The 25,759-nt window shown below is 42.5% G+C and overlaps 1 protein-coding gene across 1 annotated transcript; it reads left to right on the forward strand.

The window, feature by feature from the left end:
* The first annotated feature begins 324 nt into the window (after positions 1-324).
* On the forward strand, positions 325-24,440 carry satb2 (SATB homeobox 2). The gene is made up of 14 exons (XM_057043068.1): positions 325-813; positions 6,725-6,940; positions 7,891-8,076; positions 11,162-11,288; positions 11,753-11,876; positions 11,993-12,095; positions 12,311-12,361; positions 12,445-13,028; positions 15,020-15,229; positions 15,602-15,688; positions 16,795-16,947; positions 17,802-17,996; positions 22,170-22,352; positions 22,441-24,440. The coding sequence occupies exons 2-14, from the start codon at positions 6,769-6,771 to the stop codon at positions 22,918-22,920; spliced, it is 2,655 nt and encodes an 884-aa protein (XP_056899048.1). The 5' UTR covers positions 325-813; positions 6,725-6,768; the 3' UTR covers positions 22,921-24,440.
* The last annotated feature ends 1,319 nt before the right edge of the window (positions 24,441-25,759 follow it).

Consider the following 25,759-nt stretch of genomic DNA (forward strand, 5'->3'; position numbering starts at 1 on the left):
AAGTATTAGAGGGGAGCCGAGAGCCACTGATTAGGTTTTGCTGCGTAAAGCATAAATATCAATGGGAAAATGTCGCATGTCAAGGTCTCTGAAATAAAGTTCGCGTGCGCGCGTGTTTGTGTGGGTGGGTGGGCGCACGCGCGTGCGTTGGCCTCTGCAGCCCCATCGCGAAAATGAAACTTTAATACGGTGTTATGTTGGTCCGGCTTCCATGGGTCTGAACCATTGCATGTTCGCCTCGTCCTTCTCCCCCCCTCCCTCCCCCTCCTCCCTGCCTGTCTCTCCTCCCCTCTCTCCTCCCTCCCTCGCTCATTCAGCCCGCACGTTGGCACCGCACCGAGCGGAGGTGACACTTTGATGCACCTCTGTGCGCACCGAGCACCGTCCGTCCTTCACCGCCCTGAGCGCCGGCTCCGCTGCTCCCTCGGCGCCACTTTCATTTCTTTTGTTTCCTCCGCGCTGCTCGTGGACGCGTCCTCGTCCGTCTTTGCGCTTTTGTTGTGCTCGGGCCGGGATGAAATCGTGAGATTTCCGATTTTCAGAGCGCAACACTCGAAAAGAAGCAAACAAACCGAAGAGCAGAGAGCGTTTTCTAATATCACTCCTCTCTCCCTCTAAGCATCCTCTCTCTCTCTTTCAGTCTTTCTCTTGCACCGCCGTCACTTTTTCTCCCTCTTGCCCCGTCGGTTCCGCTCGAGTGTCCCATTGAAGAGCAGCGGGAGCCGAACCACTGCCCAGCCCTGGATTCAATACTGTTGATCAATGGACAGCACCTCGTCGGCGGCCATCAGCGCTTCAGACACGCCGTAGACGGTGAGTGACCGCAGCGAGCCGCGCTCCCTCAGCACAATAAAGTTAACTGAAGTTAACTATGCAAATAATAAATTAATAACAGTGAGTCAACCTTTCTCTCCTCCTCCTTCTTCTTCTTCTTCCTCACACAACTGCTGCTCTTACTACAGCTGCTTTCACTATACTCCTGATACTACTAATATAATTTATAATAACTGTAGTGATAATAATCGAAACATTTTGAATGAATGAAATCTGGGGGAGAATTTATTTTGTATCAAGAGGATAAAAGCACAAAATTGTAATAGATCCTTAGGCGACACGAACTAGGCCACAGAATTAAACCCTTGTAATAGTTAATATTGTCAGCCTCATTAGTGACTCAGTGTGTCCTATAATAAAATACCCTTTTTAAGGTAAAACGTAAACAGCGATTCGACAGTGATGTAGCACGTTTAGTCACTTTTGACACAGAGTAAATGCAAAATTGATTAAGTTCCCAATTATTCAAACCAACAATTTATAGCTATATTAAATTTATTTGTGTTAATTATTTTTTTCTCTTTCTCTCTGTATCTGTGCGTGTTTGTGTGTGTCTGTGAGAGTCTGTGTGTGTGTGTGTGAGAAAGAGAGAGATTGATTGATTGATTGATTGATAGATAGAGAGAGACAAAGGGGGGTAGACTTCTGTGTGTATGTGCGTGTGTGAGTGTGTGGTCGGAAGGTGTGAAGATACATTTTATTTCAAAATGAGGGACAAGACGTGTTAAATGTCCCAGTTCACTTCAGCGATTTCGCTCCGTGACATTTTAACTTCATGAAAATAATGACTGACCATTTGAGGTGTCACGAACGTTAATGTTTAACACCAACTCTCGGTTGATTTTTAAATCTTTTTTTCATCAGTTGTTCGCCCCTTAATCACGTCCGCGTATATTATGTATAAAAATTGTTTCGGGGACAAAGAGGATGTCCAGATGTCTTTATTCCTGAATATCACCTGCAGAGCACATCTCTGAAATTAATTTATCGGACTAATATAAACATCGAAAACCTTTTTTTCTCCTGACATTTGTTTTTGCAGAATTTTCAGGTATTTTGCAAAATTATTAATGTGAAAAAACAGGCTAAATAAAGATTATTTCCTATAAGAATTTGGCGCGGTTCACTTGCATTTAGGCCCGCGCCGCGCCGAGCCGCGCCGCGCCGCGCCGCGCTGCAGCAGGCCACTGGAACTTCTTCTTTCTCCCCGCGTCCATCACATTCTATCAAATACAAGTCCTGGATCTACGGGTTGGTTCCAGTCTGTCAGTCCGGCTGCTCCCAATTTGTTCACACGTTAAAAATCCTGACGGCCCGACTGCTGACGGCTGCGTGACGTGAAGGGAAAGTTGTGTTAATGCGTGGAAACGCAGAGGGAAACTCGTATTTTTGTTGGCTTTCCCGGGACGGTGCGAGCTTAATACTTTCGTGTTTCATGGTTTGGGGGTGATTTTTCGTGATTACAGTTCATAATTTCATGCACATGGTGACGGTTTGGGGCTTCGCAGTCGAATTTTAAACGGCTATATCCTTTAGATTAGTGATACCATAACTTTCTAAATCTGACCGAGCGAAATTAGTTAAACCGATAATGCTTGATAATATCCATTAATCTTATTTATTTTTATGTAATCCACATAACCACGTATCTGTGTAGCTGCAGAAGTGCAGACACTCTGTTGGCCCTGATGATGCCCAGTTCAGCGTTCTCACCAAATTTCTGCAGATATTTGTTGGAAATTTTTGCAGGAGCAACGTTCTTTGAGTCAAACCACTGAGGCTGTGCATACAAGTATGTGTCCATCTTCAGGTTCCTGCCGAGCAGGATAAAAGACACCAAATTGCTCTGTAGATTATGTGTCATCCTGCTGCTCATGTCTCAGTGTGGTCCATGAAACACACAATCTTTGTACGTGCGTGTGTGTGTGCATCCTCTAGATGGAAGGGCAAGTTCATAAACGCTTGCTGTAACACTTCATCCTGCATTATCAAATGAAATGTTTATGAGAGAGCCAAACACCTTTGCCAAGAGGCTCCCCCCAACCCTACTCTTCCCAATTCCCCCCCCCCCCCCTCCTCTAACTTCCCCTCGCTCACACCAACTCTTTCCACATCACAACCCTCTCACAGTAACACATCTGATGGCCATAAACAGCAAATGTAACAACCTTCCCCAACAGTAATCATCTCTCATAAACAGCCACATGAGAAGCTCCATGCTGTTCCAATTTCGGCTTCAAACTTCAAAAACACATTTTAAAAACTTGGATATTTCTGTTGTGCTCCTTTTCCCAGCTTGTGAATGTGTTTCTTGCAGTGCAGAAATGTATGTGCTTCTCCACCTTCTGCTGCCGGGTTATCTGGCCAAGCATTAACCAATGGCTTGATAACCCTGCTGTAAAAGTAGATGTGCAGCGCGGATATTTTCCTATTAGACGACGCCTCTCCGCTGTTCAGCCTGGCTAATAAGCCGCTCCCTATCTGTCAGCTTTGGCTTTACCTGTTAGAGGCTGTCACATGTACAGTATGTTAACGGTAAAAGAGATAAAGCGAAGCTGTGCCTTGCTGTCTTCGGCTTAGCTGTGTTTCCGTGCTACCTGTCTTCACTCTTTTCAATCATGGCGGAACCGTTGCCGTCAGAAGTCCAGCAGAAGTCACAGTGGGATTAGAGAGACTTCTTCTGTACATTTTAAAGGTCGAGTGTATAACATTTACATAATCCTTTACATACTGTGTAATAACCTTACGGGACTGGCTGCCTTTTAGCAGGATAAAACGGACTCAGGTCCCCCTCAGAGTTAATATCACTTCTCAGCTATAATTTAGTTTTTGTTTTTTTTACTGCTAGATAAATGGACAACAATCAATGGCTGGATAAAAAGAAACTTGTAGATGCAGTTGTGGAAAAATCCATTTGGTTGTCTTCCAGTCACAATAGGTTCCCAGGGACTTTCTTTTTAAAAAAGAAAGATGAATGAGAACATGTATTCAGCTAATATGCTCTATGCTCCCACCGCTAGAGGTCACTAAAATGCACACATTGTGCCCCTTCCAAGATCTTTATTTCCAGATTTTAAAAGAGTCACATGCCTCTAAAGGTATATTTTTTTGCTGGCCTGATGCGATGCGGGTGAGATAGATGGAGGTAAAATCGGATCCTCCGCTCTGGCTCACGTTAGCTTCTGTTTGTGCATTTTCAGCTCCTCACGCTGTTTATCAGAGTGTTTGTTGTTGTGTCCTACTCCTCCATTTCTTGGGTGTGGCCACATAAATCTGCCCTGCAATCTTGTCTCTTGCCCTCACTGTGTATTTGTTATGTCTAGAATGTGGTATAAGGTGGAATTTGATCCTGGCCTATCATCAAAACACGAGCCTCTGCCGACATTTGAACAGTTCACAGGAAAAGTATCGGCTGTATCTATTGTTGATATTAGCCGTGTGTTCTCAGAGAGGTGAAGGAGTTGCCCTTCTGAGCCATAAATTGGGAAATGTGTCATGACCCCATCCTTATCAAACATATTACACTCGGTTCTGTTTCCATATCAGGTGTGTGACACTATCGCCTCTTTATTAACTGTCTGATAAAGCCAGTGATAGTTAATATCTCTCCTCTTATCAAACAGATGGATTGGGGATAGGGGGATACTCATCACCGCGTTCGAATAGTGCTATCAGTGTTACCAAATCCATCCTTTTAGAGTCGTCAGCATGTGATGCATTTTATCAAGTCGTGCCCAGCTTTGCTTAAAATCCTATTGCTCAACCCTGCCGTATTGAGTGCATAAATAGATTAACATTTATCAGTTTGCGATTGCGGATGGTCATGAAAATAACATCCACGCTGATCATGTTTGACTGGAAATATAATCAAGTCATTTATGCCGGAAAGAACAAGCTGATGTTTCAAACACCTTGTTCTTCTATTTGATTTTGCTCTATTTGATAAATAGAGACATTATGTTCACGGTCACGTTATCATTGTCAGAGACGGGTTTTACATTTGATCAAGTGAACATTTCTTTACTTACTACAGATCAACCTTCAGGTGTAAATAGTAGTGGACAGTATTTATTTTACACCTTACAGTCAACTTTGACCTGACAGCGCTCCAGATTCAGTCATTCACACTCACGTTTGTACTCTGGCGACAGAAACATGACCCCACAGGGTGACGCCTGCTCAACAACTTCATGCCTAATTGACTGTTTCTGCCAGGTGTAATCATAATTTTGACTGTTACTACACTATTCTTCATTAAAGGCTTGCTAATGAGTTTCTGTAGATGCTTTGTACAGCATGTTTTGACTGAATAATATCTTAAAATATGGCTGAGCAGTGAATTAATGAGGTGCAACTACATTTACAACAGGTGACACGTGTGTTGTTCAAATTATGTTAATGTGCAAAATGAGCAGGACTGGTCCAAAGAAGTGAGCCTTGGGGAACCTCCTAGTAACGTTAGTGGTTGTGGTTGGAGGTTTGGTCCCGTATCTTTGTGTGTCTGGTGGAATTTGAATGAAAACTTCCATTTTGTGTGAAGGGTTGTTAATGCTGAATGCACTTTTTTTTTTGTTAAATCTTAAAATATCACACCCTAGACAGTGAAGTAGGGATTCTGATTGTTGACATTTTTGAACACATTTTTGAACAGAATGTGCTCAGATGCTGCATATCTGCAATAATCTGATCTGTCTTTGTTTGATGGAATAATGCCAGCGTGGCCTGTGCCCGATAGCGATGGCTAGTATCTGCAGCAGGTCGGAACCTGTCTGCCACTGTGTGCTAAATGACACAACAACAATGCAGAATTCTGGCCCCCACTCTCACAAGATGACATCACACCGCGCTGCAGTGCCGGCTGTAAATTTCAGCCAACACCAGCTGCTCGCTGTGTTGCTCTGTTCCACAGCCCCATTGATGAATTTGATTTACTAAATGAGAGATTCTTCAGAATCAACACATATGTGACAAAATGTTTTTATTGTTATTGCTTTTCCTCTCCTCATGCTCATTACCCTAAACCTATTGGTGATTTTTTTTATCATTTTCAATCTACTGTGACTTGATGCTGCTTATGTTTGCATGTTGAAGTGTCGTTGAATGTGAAGCTGAGCATCAATTGCTCCCGTTGCTGCATCTTTGGCGAATGAGTGCGTGAACAGTTATTTATCTTGATGAGGCAGAGTATAAAAGTGAACAAATCAATACCGACTTGTAACAGGAAGAGCTCCGAGTTGCCCAAACTGACACAGGTGTCATATAAAAGCAGTAATTTTACAATTATTGTTCCTGTGTTAAAGTAATTCTGTGTATTAAACACACATAAAAGGTTTTGATTTCATCCTCTGCTGACATTTAGACCATAAATACTAAAATATGCATCATTATATCGTATATATATCGATATTATATCGTATCTTAACTGCTTTATCCCATTTGGGGTCACGAGGAGGGTGCACATCAGTGTATTTTGAAAATCAATGAATGGATGAACATATGTAATCATATCTGTGTCATTACAAACTAATAACTAGCCTCACACTCACGGATGAAATGTTAAATGGGTTCCTCAGGGATGTTTTGTTGTTAAAGATTAACTGTTGTGAAACAATGAGACAATAAAGTAGGTCTCTAATTTGGTCTCTATTTTAATACTTTGTCGTCTCTATGGTAACTTGTGTTCACTAGTTCTCTCACTCGCTCTGTCACTGCTGTAGTCTCTCACTCTTTCTCATGTCCTACTTTGTTTTACTGTAACAGCAGCGCTCCAGAGGAAGTTTACGATCAAATATAGCTTCTTATTTAAAGGCCAAGTTCAACTTGAAAAATGCACACCACACACACAGAGTGACAGATCGCTCTTTTCAATATAAAATTTATTGTTTCGTAGACTCGTTTTCGCTGACTGGAGCTCCTCTGGGGGTGTGGAGGAAGATGGAGCGAGGAGGGGAGAGTCCTGTCACCCAGGACAGTCCTGAGAGGAGGGGAGGCAGCCCTGACCTGAGCAGCCTGCCACCACCAGGGAAGAAAGGTCGGCTGGACCTGAACGGGAGCCCAAACGGGCCACGTGTGCGCCACAATGGAGCATCATCAAGACCGCAAGGAGGTAGGGTCTAAAAGAAACCATGTTTGAGAAAACATGGGATACTTCTATACCAGAGTGCAGCACAACATGGCTCTAGACTTGAATGGGTCTCATATCAAACTGCCAATTCTTAGAATAAATATGGCTAAGAGCCAATCACAGGGCCCTCTGTGAGGCAGGAGCCAATCAGACACGCTGATAGTAAAAACCATTCAGGAGAGGCTGAACAGTGCATGGAGGCAGAGTTGGAGAAACGGGGAGAGAGAGTTGTTGTGTGTTGACATTTATATTTCCCTGTTGGGTAAAATTCACTTACTTGAATTAGAGCAGTCCTCCAGTGTGTATTTCACTTCACATGGACAACTGGCTGTGTGATTAATGAGCAGGAAACACAAATATAAAAGACTGCCTGATTAAACAATGTGTGAGATGTTTCGCAGCTAGGTGTGTGTGTGTGTGTGTGTGCGTGCGTGCGTGCGTGCGTGCATGTACGTGCGTGTGTGTGTGTGTGTGTGCCATGCTATGTATTATTAGACCAGGACTCTGCAATTCAATTAAGCTCCCACTTCATTATTTCTTTAGAGAGATGTAATGAATTGCCATTTGTCAGGTGGCCTAAAACCAAAAGGCTTTCAGGAAAAAGCTGATGCTGATGTCGAAGAGGAACGATGGAAATCAGAACAGCACAGAGGACTTAATGTTTAAAGAAACGGGAATCGAGCTGAGAGGAGGAAATTATTTTCATAATCTCTTGCATAGAGATTGTGTGTCTTCATTAGTGAATTATAACACTATAACTGACAGACTAACTTGAAAATGACTGGAATAATTGCTTTTTTTGCATTTGTATATCTTTCAGTGACTCTTTCTGATTGTAATCCGATGCGATGTCTAGACGTACAACCATCTACTTCTGTCTATGCGGACTGTTCACAATGAGAGATTTATAATGCTTCTTCCCTGCTGGACAGGTCTGATGATTCCAGTCTTCTGTATTGTGGAGCAATCAGATGGAGGGATTCAGACAGATGGCTATGAAGGAAGAGAGGAGCATGCGGAGTTTGTCCTGATCAGGAAGGATATCCTCTTCTCTCAGCTGGTGGAGACGGCTCTGCTTGCCCTGGGATACTCCCACACATCTGCTGCACAAGCCCAGGGTCAGTCCACTGCACGCACCTTTATCCATCTGCTGCATGAAAGACCAAATCTAATGGCTACAGGCTCCAGATTTAGCTCAGGCTCCAAAAACTCTTGTTCAGATCCAAGCACCTCAGGTTTTAGATGAGGTTTAGGCCCTAAAAGGATCGGTCTATGTGCCAAAGTTACCAAACATTCTTGAGGTTAATATTAGGAAAATACCAGAGCCAGGAATATATAACTGTGTTATTAGCATGTTATTCCTGCGCCTGCCTGGATTTAGAGACTGGAGACTCTAAATAGGCATTATGAGCGTGTGAGCGGATGGTGTGTGTGGGTGTGTATGTGTGTGTTTCCACTGATGTTCTCACTTATCATGCTGATTTGAATTAAGGGAAGGGTAACAGAAAATCAATACATATACAGGAATAAAGCAGGTTTATACATCTGTCATCATATAAATTAAATATGAGAATAAATGTTTGGGTTGTTATTATTACCAAATCAATAAAGATGCAAAGATCAGTAGAAAACACTGTAATTACTCTCACTGTAAGTAGCTTAAAGCAAAGGCCTGGTTGTCTCTTTGAAGGCTCTAGAAAGTCCATTAATGCAACATGATACAAAAAGGTTTTAGAAACACCAAGTAACTGTCAGACGAAGAAGGCTGGAGGTGGTTGTGTGTCCAAACTGTACTGTTACACTGCCACAGAGCCAATAAACACAGGAATGCCCCGAACACACAAGTAAGCCTGTAAAAATCATTACACACAGGTCACAAGAATGTGTTAAGAGAGAACTTGTGGGGGGTGAAGTGCAGCTTTACTGTAATATTTTGCTGCACATATGATCATCAGCAGCAGCAGCAGGGTTTGTTCTGTCCTGTATGTGGATTTCAGCCAGTGGATCATCAGAACCACACTGACCAACATAGAGGTGATGGGAGCTTCCTACTGGCTCCACTGTGGAGATTGCAAGTGTACAAATGTGTTTCATAGCACGTATGACAGAAAAATGTGCTCTCACATAAACACACTGCTGCGGAATGCCCAAGTTTAACAGCTCTTATCGGGTTTCTGGATCACTTTTCTGTTTTCCCTCGTATCCTGTCGAGCGGCCTGTGGCCACACGCTCAGCTGCTCAGATCAGATCAACAGAGTCTTGAGCACATCGTATTTATATCACTTGCAAATAGACCTCCTCTGAGAAGATCTGTGATAGTATTATTTCACCTATTTCGCAGCCATATGATTCCCAAAATCCCGGGCTTCAGATTCTTCAGCATCTCTCAGACTCTCTCACACGTGTGTTCTCTCACTAACACCGATTCCCTTGCAAACATTTGTAGCTTTCCTTTTCTACATCTTCTGACCAAGGTCATTGTCAGTCAGTCCACCGGTTTCTGGTTCTCAAAGATGACCGGTCTCAAATCATAAAGGGAAAACATAAACAGTATGGACCACAGAGGCAGCTTTTTTCTGAATAGAGTTTTTTTTTGACATAAGCTAAATGCCAGTTAAATGAATAATTTCTGGCTTAAATTATACATTTTTCCCCTGCGGTCTATGACCAAAATTACACAGAGTCACAGCTATTTTTTGCCTGTTTGAATTGTGTCCTGCATTTTTGTGTCCCCACATTGTATTTAAAGTCCCTGTAGTGGACCGTGGCCTTTCTTTAATTAGATAAAACCAGTAATTAACTGAGAGATATTGTTTATTGCAATTCTAAAGGTCTGAAGGGTTTTATAGAAAGGATGGATGCAGACCTGTAGTTTATGGCTTTAGTTAACAGTGGTCAGTGACACACTGACAAGTGGCAGAGAGCATTGTTGCAATGCCAAGTCTCGTACAGACTCAGTGTTGCAGACAACAAGCTGACTGAGGACCACTTTAATACACACACACACACACACACACACACACACACACACACACACGCACACACACACACACACACACACACTGCTGCTGCTTTTTCAGTTATATAACCTTTTATTAATAGACTGCAAAAGAAATTGTCTTTTTCATTACTGAATCGATAAAAACAAAACAGATTCGATGTTTGTCTATTATTCTATTCCACTGGGCTTATTTATGCACAGTAATCCACACGAGTGTGAGTGATAACGAATCAAAGTCCTCTGCCAGGCAGACCCGCATTAGACAGCTGCTTTCCCGATACTGCGTGCAACACAAAGACTTCCTCGTCCCTGTGTATACGACACGGAAATAAGCAGAAGAGAAAGGAGTCGTGTCTGCACAAACTCAGCTGATTTTTTCATTCTTTTTTTCACCAAACTTTTACACGTTCAAAAGCAGATGGGGGGAGGGGAGTTTGCCCAAGCTAAACAGAAATAAATTCAATCTGGGAAGTCTTAGATGATTTGGTGAAAGTCAGAGATTAATCAGTCCCAGATCCACAGAGAGTAAACAAGGTTTGACAAAGTATTTCAGAACGAAAAGCCAAACCTCTAGCAGTTAGTCTGGAGGTTAGTCAACTTGGAAGGCTGAGGTGGAAAGCTAATCTACAAAACAGATTATTAGGAACAGGAGAGTGAGCGCACCTCTGGCAGTAACTGTATAACACTGAAATAATCCAGGAGATTGGAGGGAGATTGGATGCATAGATTGACATGACCAGTCTTGACAGGAAAACCAGGCAGGAATTGAGGAGAAACATAAGATAACAGAAAACACACCAGGAATCATGATTAAAGCTGGTGACATTCATTAAAAATGTCACCTAGTAAAAGCACAAGACCACATAAAAGTCAATAGCTCAGTCATTTTACAGAAAATATGCTTGTAAATATTAGATACAATTTGCTTTTTCTGAGCTTCTGTCAAAATAAATGTAATGTTGTAATCAAATGTTGCAACCAAATGATACAGGAGGCAACATTCTAACCTAACCTGAAAACATAAAAATCAGACCCCTGAAATGAACAAATGGACCTTTAACTTACTGGAAAAATCTAAATGGAGCAGGAACTGGAGCTCATGCCCACAAGGACGGGGCAATATGCTCCACTCAAAACAAACCCAGCTTTCTTCTGTTTGTGCTGTTTCTATATCACAGCATCTCTTCTGTCTCTTGTGTCAGGTATCATTAAGGTGGGCCGGTGGAACCCTCTACCCATCCACGTTTTGACAGACGCACCAGAAGCAACAGTTGCGGACATGTTGTTGGAGGTCTACCACATGGTGACACTGCGGATCCAGCTGCAGAGGTCAGATTTAGTTTGGCTCCTTCACGTCTAACCATCAAATTGTGAAATATGCAGATCTATATTTAAAATATGAGGGTTTTTAAATGTGAATTGTTCAAATGAAATAAGAACAACATGAATACTAAGAATAGCAGCTCCTCTTTCTTCAGTTAGAATGCTAAGATGGCTATCATGAGCAAATCTCACAGGGGAAAAAAATTAAGGCAATCACTAACAGGGTAATCTAGAAAATGGGAAGCAGGGATTCCTTAAAAAAATAAAAAATAAAAAAAACCAACAAACCTAAAAAGGCAGGAAAAACATTGGGATATGATGATGATTTACTGTGACATTTGACAGCAACTTTACAAAAACAGAAACCACAATTACAACTTATATCACCATTAATATGAACCAATAAAATGTTTCTATTACCACAAGAACATGGGTAGAATCTGTGGTCTGACTATTGAACTATATGCTAGGTATTCAAAGCTGGAGGATCTGCCGTGTGAACAGTGGAACCATGCGACCGTCAGGAATGCACTGAAGGAGCTGCTCAAAGAAATGAACCAAAGCACTCTGGCCAAAGAGTGTCCCCTGTCACAGGTAGCACGACCTTCATCCTCTATAATGAACTATTCATTTTCCAGACATTCAGAGCTTTAGAGCGCTGATTTATGTTGATTGTTTTCTGAGACTTGGACTTCTCTCTTCTCTTTCAGAGTATGATTTCCTCCATTGTAAATAGTTCCTACTACGCCAACGTATCCACCGTCAAATGCCAAGAGTTTGGACGCTGGTACAAAAAATATAAGAAGATCAAAGGTAAACAGCATTCGGCTTCCTCATATGGATACACTTACCGTCTGAATCCCAAGGATCGATGCAAGCCCAATGATGGGCTTCGTGCATAAATGAAAAGTTTTATTCTTACCTAATTTGTTTTTGCATCAGCAAACGGCCATCTTGTAGTGTTTATTAAATGGATCATCAAAAGTGGGCTGGATTTCAATGATCCGATTACTTTTTCTGTTGAGCAGTCGATTACCTGGAGAAGATATGGTCCGGACGTGACACTACTGACATAAAAAGTGAGCCATTCTGGAGCTCTTTTGGGAGTTTTGCAGATGTAGAAACATTTCTAACTGCTCTGGGTTTCCCTTCTTCTCTACAGTGGAAAGAGACAACATGGCAGAATTCTGTGTGCTGGGCCAAAGACCTCCTCCTCCTCACTTGGCAGGACTGGCCCAGCTCAGTCACCTGGGGGCTGGCGGCCCCCTCCTCAAGGCTGGATCTGGAGATCCCCAGGTGCCCTCACAGCCCAACCAGCAGCCTCCTAACCCCCAACAGCAGCCTTCACCCCAAGGCCCCCTCCACCACAGTCCTCCACTCCATACTGGCCAGGTGCCTCCTCCACCCCCAACCGCCACACTGCAGCCCCTGCTGGGACCAGGCAGCCTGCTTTCCCCTCAGCTCTCTCCTCAGCTGGTGCGTCAACAACTAGCAATGGCCCATCTCATCAATCAGCAACTGGCCGTGAGCCGCCTGCTGGCCCACCAGCACCCACAGACCCTTAACCAGCAGTTCCTCAACCACCCTCCCATCCCTCGGGGCTCATCCAAAGTGGGTGACCACTCTGGGAGCAATGCGTCCGCCTCCGACGTCTCCGCTGACATCTACCAGAAGGTCAGAGATGAGCTGAAGAGGGCAAGCGTCTCCCAGGCTGTGTTTGCTCGTGTGGCTTTCAACCGCACACAGGTAGAACATAATTTAGTTCTGTAATAACTACAGTCTTTAGACACACTTACTCAGATTAAGAAATATTTTTACTCACTTTTTTTTGTGTTGCCATACCAGACCCGCCACATAGCATTTTCAGTGAGACGGGGAGATAGTGGTGGGCAGTTAACAGGATGACTGAGTCTCCATTACTGCCCTCGGAGCTGCACAGTTCTGATGCATTCAGTCTGCTCTAAAGTCTTTAGCACACGCTCTATTAAACCCGTGTGGTGGGAGGAGGCTGCTGCACAGAGCAGGTGTGTTCTGCCGAGGGGACTTTTAATAGTTCATATTAGCCACCGCTGCTGCAGTTGAGGTTGCAAAATGCAATTTTCAGGAAAAGTTGCAGCTAAATATGAAATTGACATACTTTAAATTGTTTCAAATGACTTTGAATCCATTGTAATTTCTGCGGCTTTGGCAAAGCTTTTGACGTCTCAAAGCTGAGGCAAACTTTTACTCCCCCACTACCATTATTTTTTACTTCTTATACCACATCCTATAGCTGAGTGAGATCAGTAGGACAAACACATCAACCCCTCCTCACCTTGTAGCCGTGTTTGAATGAACGCTGCATTTATATTAAACAAAATTATGCCAGTGAAATTACTTTATATGATATCTGAAATACATTAAAACAGAATATACGATCTTGAAATCACATCACATTCTACTTTAAATTACTTGTTGCCATTGTAACGTAGTCACCAAGGATTTTAGGAGTATGAAACAACTTGAAAATGTCATGTTTTCTGGGACAGAAAGATATTTCTGATGGGTTTTAGACTAATTTCAAACATCCAAATGATCCAAAACAGACCAAATAAAGTCCAATGTAGTCTGAAATACGGTAAACAATCTAAACCTGGAAAATTGTTCAAGAATCAGTACAGAGATCAAAGACACAGAGTAGGACAAGGCCCCAAACACAAACGAAAATTTGGGGCCTTCAAATTGCCCAGAATTCTTTTTTCACCCAGCCCTGCTCTCCAACCCAAACCCTCGATCATCAGACAGCCCTGTCTTGTGTTGTGCTCCAGAAACAATAATAATGGTGGTTTTGGGGCTCAAATGCAGGCAGTCAACAAGATTTGGTTCAGCCATCTCAATACAAACTCGGAGAATAAATGAACCTTAAAATAACTAATGAAACATAACAGATTAGGCTAAAATAAGGCAAAGGGATCATCCAAAGGAAAGTACTGAAGGAAACCACTGAGCACAATGATCCCAAGGAACAAAGAGCACAAGGCCTTAAATACACAGGGGAGATAGACGTAATTGAACACAGGTGAAACACATGACACTAATCAAAATGAGGGAAACCGAATGAGGAAATGTAAAGACAAGAGATGCATAGAAGGTATAAAATAAAACACAAGCAAACACAACAGGGGCCAAGGCTAAGTTTAAATGTTATACACATAACACAAAGGCCCATTTCTATATTCACCCTGTCATACCCATCGTGTCAGCAGAAACAGCGTGCTACTTAAGAGAAACAACCATTTACAAACCAACATCAGGAGCAGTTGAGATTTATGAAGCTTATCAAAGATATTTGGACATGAGCTGCAGGGGCCCAACAGTGATCTCTGCCAATAGTGATCTCATTGATCACGGGAGGGCACATGGATGCAGCCTACCAGCACAGAAACGCACACTAATAATTCTAAATAAATCTGGTAAGAAGCTAATGTTGACTGAAGGAGGAAAATAAAGTAAACCTTAGTAATCTAATCACTGCAAATAAAAGCTTGGGTAACCTTTTTTACAATTTTAAGATGAATATTTTCATAAAACAGAACACGTTCGACCCAGGTTTAAAGCAACAGCGACACCAAACTGAATATGAAAACTATGAATACAGAAAATGAATGTGGAGTGGAATGACTCCAGAACTCAGAGTGAACTTGTGACGCAACATATTGTCTCAGTTGTCGGTGTTGCTGTCTGCGCTGAACAAACAGGGCCTGCTCTCAGAGATCCTGAGGAAGGAGGAGGACCCCCGCACAGCATCACAATCTCTGCTGGTCAATCTGAAAGCGATGCAGAACTTCCTCAACCTGCCAGAGAGTGAGCGAGACCGCATCTACCAGGAGGAAAGGGAGCGCACCATGAACCCGTCATTGGGTCACCCTGCTGCCAACTCAAACCCCGGAGCCCCACGCCTCTCACAGGTTAGTGTATTCAACCCTGGTTATGGTGGAACTTCACACACATTCCTCAGGCTTTCCCAAAGGTTTTAAAACTTTAAAATTCAAAGTTCATACATGACACTGTGATATGCAGATATGCATTACTGTGTCATCTTAAATTAACTTTGGGAGAATAAAGCATACTTTTTTTTTGTTTGGTTAAAAGGCCTGAAGAACCCAAAATGTACAATGTATCATCACAACTATCTAGCTGATTACTAATATATATACTGATTTTTAAGGCAAAAACTGCAGCGTATCTGTAATAATTGTATTAACCCTTGTATTATATATTTGATTGTAACACTGTGTGCGTGTGTGTGAATGGGTGTGTGTGTGTGTGTGTGTGCATAGAAAGTGTGGGAGAGAACGTTGGATGAGCAGATAACCCCTGATTCCTGGGCCTCCATCTGGAAGAACAAGACTAAGATCTCCAACACGGTGAGTTATCCTCCAACTGCAGCACGTCATCCTTTCAATGTCTGCTGAGGATTAAAAGTTTATCTTCAACAAAAATCAATTTATTATAAAAAATACAGCTTCAAAGTTTCATATGAGCATTTTCTAAACACAGAGGACATTATGCAGTTTTGGAGTCGACATCAGTGATAAGAGGTTCCCTCTGATCTCAGCACATTGGTCGCTGTGGATGGATTTCTTATTATGTCTATGTAAAATTATCTCTACATGGTTTACACTGAGGGAATGCAAGTGAGCCGGTCTGAACGTGTCTTTTGGATGACTTCAAACACTGTGTATACAAGCTGTGTGAGAGCCAGTTCATGTTGGCTCAAACAGAAAGACAGAAAAGCAGAACTTGGGGACTTTGATGTGGAAACGGAGTTCGTGTGGAGACAGATGTGGAGCTGATGTTCAGAGGGGGAATGTTGCATACAGCAACTGATCATCAGCTGATAACCTCCCTCGTATACAAGACCAGTCACTTAAGACCATGTACAGTGTACCAGAGCTTCATGCTCCGTAACCACGGCTTCCTTGAACGTTTATAAAACAGTAACTCGGAGTTTTGGCCTCATGATACTTCAGATTCATGGTGTGTGATTTTAATTAGTCTGGTGACAATGAAATATGAATACTATTATAATGAATGTCTCAAGGTACTACAGACTATCGCTGTGCTAGAGTAATAAATGAAACGTTTTTTTAATCACTATTATGCAATTGACATTGCTATTCATGTTTTTTTTCATTGTCCTATAAACATATACTGGCATTGGTCAAGTCAAGCAGTATAGTGATGAAGACGAGGTAAATTAATCTGTACATTCAGATGTAACAGGAGGGACAAATAAGCCATAACTGAGTACAGCCAAATTATTCATATTTTATTTCAGAACATGTATACGTTTTAGTAATTACTTGAAATCTGATTTGTACTATGAATAAATATGTAAGTATCCCGATGTCTTGATACAGTGACTTTAACCTTTACTGATAATACATTTTTACGTCATGTTTTAGTAGCGGCACACTTCAACAAACCGGTCACCTTCCATTTTTGAGTGTGCATATGTTATCTCCTGTAGTCCAAGCCTCCTGGGCCCACCTCTGACCTGCCCCTGAAGCTGGAGTCGCTTATCAATATTACATCGGGAATCTATGAAGAAATTCAGCAGGAAATGAAGCGAGCCAAAGTGTCGCAGGCTCTGTTTGCAAAGGTGGCTGCCAACAAAAGCCAGGTGAGGAGGCAAACAGAACACCACACCCTAACCCTGGATGTTCATCACGACTAAAATGCAAATGACCATAATATGAATAGAACCAGCTGGTATCAAACCATTCTGTAATGGCTCATTTTCTTTAATAACTGGAAGGTTGGTAGTTGAATCCCTTCCATCTGATGTTTGTGAGGCACACTGTTGTTCCATATTTGGTGCGAATCTGTACCTCCCCTGCAAACTACCACTGCCACTAAAGTGTAAATGAGCGGATGTGGTCGCCTGACCAGAATACAGTCATACATGATCAGATGATTCATTTAGTTTAAGTTAAATGCATTTACAACAAAGTTTCTTAAATGTAATTTGGGCTATACACAGGGTAACTGGTTTCAAACCAATGACCTTTGTCTGAGCTAGTTCATCCACATGTTACCATGAGCACCACACAGCTGGAGACAGGCATCATGTGCAGAGCATGTGTATGGAAATGTGCAGTCAGCCAGGTCCCTCAGGTCTGTGGGTGGGTCTGGGGGTCACGGCTCAGCGCACCCATCTGCTGCAGCTGGCCATGAGGATGGAGAGAGAAAGAGAGAGGGATGCAGCACTGGATGGGCACAACAGCTGCTGTGACTAACAGGACCAGCCAAGCAGATATGATTTAATCTTCGTCTCCTCTTCCACTTTTATATTTACCACGCAGACACTCCTGAATCCACCACACTTTCATCCTCCTCTTCTTTTTTTCTCCTTTTTTCAGATGCTTGACAACAACAAGCCATTTATTCTTTATGATGGGCAATCGCACCCTTAAATAAATGAGGGTATTTGGAGTATTTTTTTCTATCAATAATCTTACTTAAACTTTTCTCCAGGGTTGGTTGTGTGAACTGCTTCGATGGAAGGAGAACCCCAGCCCAGAGAACCGTACACTGTGGGAGAACCTGTGCACCATCAGACGGTTCCTGTGCCTGCCTCAGGCTGACAGAGACCTGGCCTACGAAGAGGAGTCCAGACACCACCACACAGAGAGGATGCACACCATCCTCCATCTGCCTCAGGATGCACAGGTGAAGAAGCGACGTGTACCTTCATGTCTAAAGATGAACCCACCATTGAAACACAACAATGTTTTCAATGTGAGAACGTGCAGGAACTCAAAAGTGCTGTTGTAATTATTAGCTTTATTTCTTTATTGCTCATTTTGACTGTTGCTTCTCTTCATGAATGTGTGACCTACTTTTTCTTTTTATGAATTCTGACGCCTAATTTAGAAATCAAAGTTTAAATCACAGCTTTCAGTTCCTTCTCCTCAGAAGTCACATATTCTATTATAAATATCAGTAAAAATGTCAGTTTAGCTCCAAAGTTGGTCTTTGGAATCAGAAGCCCTTTTCACCATTAGAACTCTTTTTACCTAAAATAATTATGGACTGTTTGCTTTGACATTCTCCCCACACAGCTGACAATCTATATCAAACCATTTGGTGGGTGTGGACTTTCCCCTGATCCGTCTAATAATTACTGTGTGTGCATGTGCGTATGTGTGTGTGAGCGTGTGTGTGTCTAAATAGTGTTGCAGGGTGGTGTTGAGGAAATGCCTCATTAGTTTTTGAGCAGGAAGGCGAGCAGGGCCAGAGAGCTGCGTTATAAATCCCTCCTCCTGTGCGGTTCTGCCCGATTAACCTTTCCTTCCAGGGTGTTTTACATATGACAAAAACTTTGTCTAATGACAGCACAACATGTGCTACATCTCATATGCTATAAATACGAAACACACACAATTTTCCTATTTAGCATCTCCAAACACATCCCAGGATTCCTTGCATGGACCCACCCACATCTTTGCCACCACTAGAAAGTTGCTGTCCCAGTTCAGAGCTTTGGATTAAAGGCTGATGGGAAGACAGCAGGAAACTGTGGTGGCACCATTAACACATTCCTCCACTCCTCTCACACTCACCAGTTACTGAAAGCCAAGCTGGCCCATGTGGTGAGTCCTGCCAGCACCACCGCATCACTGCGCACTTATTAATGTCAGAGTAGGTGTGTGCATTGGTAAATATATGGATGTTATTGTCTTCACATACCCTCTCACCCTGCTAACCTCAGGCTCCAGCCAGCCTGCCACCACAGACCACACATGTGTCCCATCCCATCTCCCCACCCACCGCCACACACACACACACACACATGCAGTCACACAGATAGCAATTGTATTACACTGTGGTCAATTAGAGTTTTGAAAACTCCAGCAAAAATAACAATAACATGAAATATTCATGCAGTAATAAAAAATGTCAATACCCGTACATGTACTTATGCACATGTGTGAGATCATGAATGAAAGCTCCACAGCTATTACTCATTTATAAAAATGTAGCCCACATTTAATCTATAGAGACTGCCAGCACCAGCAACTCCAATTGTTTTTTGCAAACCCTGATTCATGTCTGCAGCTGCTGCGAGCGTGTCTGAATGTGCACCGATGAACCCTCGTCCTGGCCAACAACCCACAATTGGCTGACTAAAGCAGAATCAAGGACCAGTGTTTGTTATTACCATGTTATTAAAACTTGAAGATGGCTTAGGGATCCCATACTTGACTGTCAAGTTAAAAAACAACAAAAACATCACTTTCCAATATTCACATAGAAAATAACCCTGATTACCTCATCAGATATTACCCTGTTCCCATTAGCCTGTCTCACATCTGTGTCCACCCTGCATGCATGAGACGGCCCCCATAAATTTAGCAATGCCTTAATGCCGACAAGACCAGACAGCTGTCTGTCAAAACAGCCACAGAAATAATTATGCATCATTTTAAATCTTAATATAAATTAAACACATGGTAGGCTAAACTCTGGTCCCCGCACAGATATGATGAATTGATTAATTATCTATAGCGTTTTACTCCTCTCCACACCAAAAGACTTGTGGCCAGTATAATCAACGAGAATCCTACATGGCCAGATTTTACCAGAACCTCACAAGCTACACTGAAGCTCCTATGCAATTAATTCCTTCTTTAAAGTCAGCCATTTTCTGATGTGGCAGCACTGGACTCTAAATTGTCAGTGTCAAACATCAAGAGTTAATGTTCATCTGCGGGTTTCCGCCCTTTGGTGGTCTCTTGTTCACTCTGACTGTGCCAATGAAGGATGAGCCTTTTAGCAAACCACTGTTTAATGGCTGATTAATGGCTACAACACTCAGCTTAGAATGTTTTATGTTCCAGCACATAATGTACACAAACACACACATGCACGCACACACACACATGCAAAGGCAAGAAATAGAGACTGACAGATCAGCAAACTAGCAAAAACATTGAAGAACTGGGAAAAAAGGATAGGGTAGAGGATGAAACCCCCATGCTGAACCAATAAAAGTGAAGTCTCTCACTCCACCGTACAAAAAATGAAGTAAAACAAGTGAGTGAGATAGAGAGCGTTAGGGGCCCCTGAAGACCAGAGCTCATTAAGGTAAAGATGAATATTTCATGTTTATAATTATTTCAGTTCTCTACTATAATTTGCCTTGATTTATGCGTAAAATGGAGACTTTTTGTTTTACTGTAAAGCACTTACAGACAGAGAGACAGAAAGGAAGAAAGAATAGATATTTTTTCTGAAATATTGGATAATAAGTACAGCTGGTTTGGCCCTGGGCCCCTGTGGTTTTCGCAGAGCCGTATTGTGTTGCTCTGAAATGGTAAATGGACTGTATTTATGTATTTATTTTGAGTCATTGTTGACCACTTGGAGTTCTTTTCATTATAAGTCAGCCTGTTTTCAGTCAGTCAGGCTCACATTCACACACTGGTGAGTTCTCAGGCTCATCGGGACACCCAACTCCACTCAAATACTGCTAAAAGTCATCTGCTCCAAATTATCAGAGATCTGAAAACAAATAAAAAACACAGAAAATATGTTGCTAATGATTAGTGCCCTAGTCAGACCAGACACCCCACACACCCCAGCATGTGATCTGATCCAAGTCTTACTGTCAGTCCAGATAAGCCTATAAATGACGTGGGTGTGTGAGACTGTGGCTATTTTTCTCTTAAAAGCCCTCCCCTGATTTGACCACAGTTTAGTTATTAAACGTCTCAGTGAGTTTGTATGGCGGTGTTTGCAGATGTGTGGTCCTCATTAGAGCTGGGCTGCATATCTGGTTTTCTCTGTTCTAACGTTCTCATTGTTGTTGAATTTCCAGCATTCTTGATACATTTTCACATATCTAAAATTATCAACCCGCTCCTGGAAATTAAGCCTTTACAAATGAAACTGCAGAAATATCTTGGTCCCAGCAACGCAATATTATTAGAATAATACCCTGTTATTATTGAAATGAGGGGAAAAAAAGAAACAACTATTATCTTTATATGGGTCCTGTAATTTTAATGTACCACAGATTTATAGTAGGGCATTCCAGTGGGCAAGCCCCTCCCTGCTTTTAAAGAAAGTACAACCAGAATGCTCTTGCAACAGCCATTAGCTTCTAACAGCCACACTTCCCCTCCCAAAACTTCACCCTGGCCTCCATGTTGCTGTCATATGGGCGTGACAGCCATGGATAAATGTGCAGAACATTTATACTAAAGACTTCTGGACAGATCAGATCCCAAACGTGGGAAAACTGTCCAAACAGGTATTTATTCCAGACAGAAAGAGGCGGCAGTTTTCAGAACTACAAGGCTAAACCAGGACAAACCCAGATTTCACAGACATCGGAGAAGATTAGGGGACGTGGACAGCGTCACACAGAGATGAGGAGAGTAGATTCTCCATTTTAAATTTGCTAATCAGCAATGATTACACTGCTCCGTCCTTCCATGCTCTGTCTCTCAGGCTGGTTAAATAGTGATGAGGTGTCATAAGTTTGATGCTTTACTGGAGCTAATCTTGCACACATTGGGTCAAGGTTATCTAGGTCCACCAGCCAGCCAGTGGATGCCAGCCTTGGAGCTGATTAATAAACTGTGAGACTTTGTGAACTGTGACACACTTGTTCTCACCCTCCAGTCACCCTGAAGCCCTGGCTACTGTCTGCTTGATGTGGAACTGGTCTTCAATAAAAGTGGACCTCACTCAAACCAACAACTCGTACTTCTCATTATTAGACCCAATATTTATTGTTATCAGACTGTCGTCTTAAATTTAATCTAATAGATAATTTCAGGGGCTAAGATGGTTAAGAGTTAAGGCTTTCCTTTTCCTTGTTGTTTTTCTAATCAGGCACTCCACAGGCCACCCCCAGTTCCAGTGAAGGAGCACCGTGTTTCCCCAATACAGGAAGACTCGTTATCTGGCCACGTGCACGAAGAGCCCTTGCAGAATGTTGGAGCCGGAGCGGCAGGAGTTCCTCATGGGACTGCCAGCAGTGTTGTAAGCAACAAAAAACCCCGCTCACGCACTAAGGTACAGAGGATTTTAAAAAAAAGAGTTAGAAAATAGATTTAATGGCATTCAGTGTGAAATATGGCTTCTGTTTTTGTCTTTTTGATAGATTTCCCTTGAAGCTCTAGGCATCCTACAGAGCTTCATCCAGGATGTGGGACTATACCCAGACCAGGAAGCAATTCACACCCTGTCGGCGCAGCTCGATCTGCCCAAACACACCATAATTAAATTCTTCCAGAACCAGCGCTACCACGTCAAGCACCATGGACGCCTCAAAGAGCTGGGAGACGGGGCCGTGGCCAGCGGAGGTGTGGACGTTAGTGATTACAGGGAGGAGGAACTGCTCTCGGGCTCCGAAGACCCAGAGTCCAGTGAGGATGGAGCAGAGGAGATTTTCCAGTCCACGGAGGGAACCAATGCTAGCACAGGGGTGCTGGTTCGGCCTCCATCTGCCAATTCCAGTCAGACATCCACAGGAAGCAACACGCCTCAGGAGGAAGACAAAGCTCACGGTCTGTCTGGTGGTCCTTTGGCTTCTGGGAGCTCTTCGTCCAGTCCCAGAGAGCCAGTTGAATACCAGAGGTAGAGACTTATACACTGAGACAATAAGACAAAGTCGACAATAAGTAAAGAAATGATTAATGTGACAGGTGGAAATTGCGAGGATGGAATACTGTACATACAGTCACAATCTCAATCAGACATCTGTGAAAGCCTGATTTCTTTAAGGAAATTAGGTGTTGCTGCTCATGCCTTTGACACAGACAAAAGTTAAAACCGACCACACGTTTTTCTTCATTGGCACCGAAAAATGCTGTATGATGGGCTTTGAGCTTCAAACTGGACTGGATCCTTCATAAATCCTCAGGACATCCGCTGATGTTGTGGTCACCTGGATGGGAATGAACGACAGAACGGCTGTCACCATTAAACCGGGAGGGAGAACTGAGCGACCAAGCCTGGCCCGGCTTCACTCTCACACCTCCAAAAGCATCTCCAGTTCATCGCAGCACTCTGTCCATCTCAGATTGTGCTTCTCTGATGAACTGGTTTAGGTGGTTTTAAAACCATTCCTGAAACCGCTCACATATGTCAATGATGAGAAGAAGAAAGGAAGGAAGGAAGGACGGAGCAGACGCATCCGAGACCAAACAATCAGTCACTTTATGTCCTCCCTCTCTGCTCCCCTCCACTTTCCTGCTCCTCCCCTTCTCCAGCCTCTAATTAGCACCCACAGTCTTGTGTTTTACCACACCTTCCTGCACTTAAATTTCACAAACCCTATTTATTGCTATCTATATCCATGATTACTATTATCATTATTGTTATTATCATTGTTATTATGGTTAGAATTGCTGTCATCCTGTGCTCTTTAGTATTTTTTTTTTACATGGTTTAAATGCTGGTTTGCAGAACTGGAGACAGAAATTGTTCTAACTTTAAAAAAGAGAGTAAAAGAAAAAAAGCTGAGTTACTGATTCTTATTTGGTATATAAATATAAATATATGTATACACACATGTTTAATATGTGTGTGTGTGTGCGTGTGTGCGTGCGTGCGTGAGTGTGTATGTGTGTGTGCTTCTTCTGCAGCAGCTGCAGTTGGTGACAATCTCTCTCTCTCTCTCTCTTTCTCTCTCTCTTAAAAGAGGTGTTGCAGGTTCGATTCATCACTTGTTCACTTTTAATGTCTGTAAATACCCAAAATGGGACCAGTTGTTATAGCTAAAGTTTTATTTTAATGCTGAGGTTTTGTGTCTTTGAGCCTAACAAAATAGATCATCATCGCTTTCATCAGTGAATCAGTTAATACCAGGAAAAACCAATCGCTCAATGATGTAACGTTGTTGTTGTTGTTGTTGTTTTGGTTTGTGTGTGTCGTACCTTCACACCAACAACCGACAATGGATCGCGTCTCTCTCTGGACAGTCCTGATTGGCTGCTACACTCAAGCTGATGAACTGCCTCTTTACTATCACACCAATCACTACACATGAAGAAAATGTGCTTCTCATTGTGACGAGAATCAGGGTTTGACTCATACGCAGGTCCAGTGAAATCTTATTTCATTTAGTGTTGAAGTGAATTAAAACTTGTGAATTCAAAATCTGCCTGTTTTGTCTGTCAGTGAAAGTTTGTGTGGATGGGCTGTATTCATATATAGCTTTCCCCATGTTTGGCCACCTTTAATGCTGTAAGTCTGCCTTCAGCCACTCACACAAAGGTGACAAAGACACAAGCTCACGGTTGCAAAAATTGTTAGCGCTGCACCTTAGGAGTCCTGGATGGAACTAACAAATAGTATTTTGAGGTTATGTTTGGAGCTTGCTGAAGCTTTCTGTAAAGTTAAACACAGAGAAATAGAGTCCACCTTTGTGTTTTCAACTTTACAAAAATCTTGCAAAGCACCCAAGTTTAGCACTTTTTGTCAGTTTTAGCCTTTTTAAGGATGCTAACAACTAACACTCTGACACTTCTGTGTCAAAAGCTGCCAAAAAGTTTATTAAAATGCCACAACCAGAAATTAAAACCAGGGATGAGCATGTTAAAAGTGTTTTATGCACCACTAAACTACAGCACAGTCTGAAAGCTGTCAAAGGACCATCGAAAGAATCAGAAACTTTAGAAGAAAAGAAAACCACAGATTACGGAACTCATCCCAGCGTAGGTGCAGGCGTGTGCTGTATGTGCATAGGCCAGTGTGATAGACTCCTTCGGTAAACACGAGAGTCTCGTTGCTGTGATGACGGGTTCAGGTCAGCTCCTCATGTCCGACTGAGGCCGGTTGACGATCTGACTCCACATAGTGGGATAATTACAAGTTGCAGACACGCCCACACCGGCAGACCGTCTGCGTGTCTCTAAACACGGCCGCGTGATTAACCAACCTCCTAGAAAACAGGAGAGTAATCCACTTTTGCACCTTCAGGTGCACCACTTTATTTTCCATTTTGTCCTATTTCATTGTTCGCTATTTTCATTATTCAGCAAATACAAATGTGTCATCCAGTCCCACTCAGGATGAATCATTATTCGATGTCGAGCCACCCAGGTTAACCTTCGAGTGACTTATTTCATGATCACTGTTGTTCATTGTGTATAAACATATGAAAGGTGGCTTATTGGGGAGGAGGGGGGCAGCCACAGGAACCAAATATTGCATCAGTCGAACATGTATGCAACCAAAAGAAAAAAGAAACAGTGGGGAAGGAGGTCGGATTTACTGGAAATCGTAGATGACAATGCAGCTTCCTGTGTTTATACAGGACGGAAAACACTTTTAAATGCTTTCTGAAAAAAATAAACAAATGAAAGCTCGCGAAGACGTGACCTCGCAACATTTGTTTCTTCTTGCTTTTCATTTAAACAACCTGAAATCATCACCCTTATTAGCAACTGACGCTATAATGCAAAATAAAGTTAATT

Source organism: Takifugu flavidus, chromosome 1 (assembly GCF_003711565.1).
Source record: "Takifugu flavidus isolate HTHZ2018 chromosome 1, ASM371156v2, whole genome shotgun sequence".
NCBI lineage: Eukaryota > Metazoa > Chordata > Actinopteri > Tetraodontiformes > Tetraodontidae > Takifugu > Takifugu flavidus.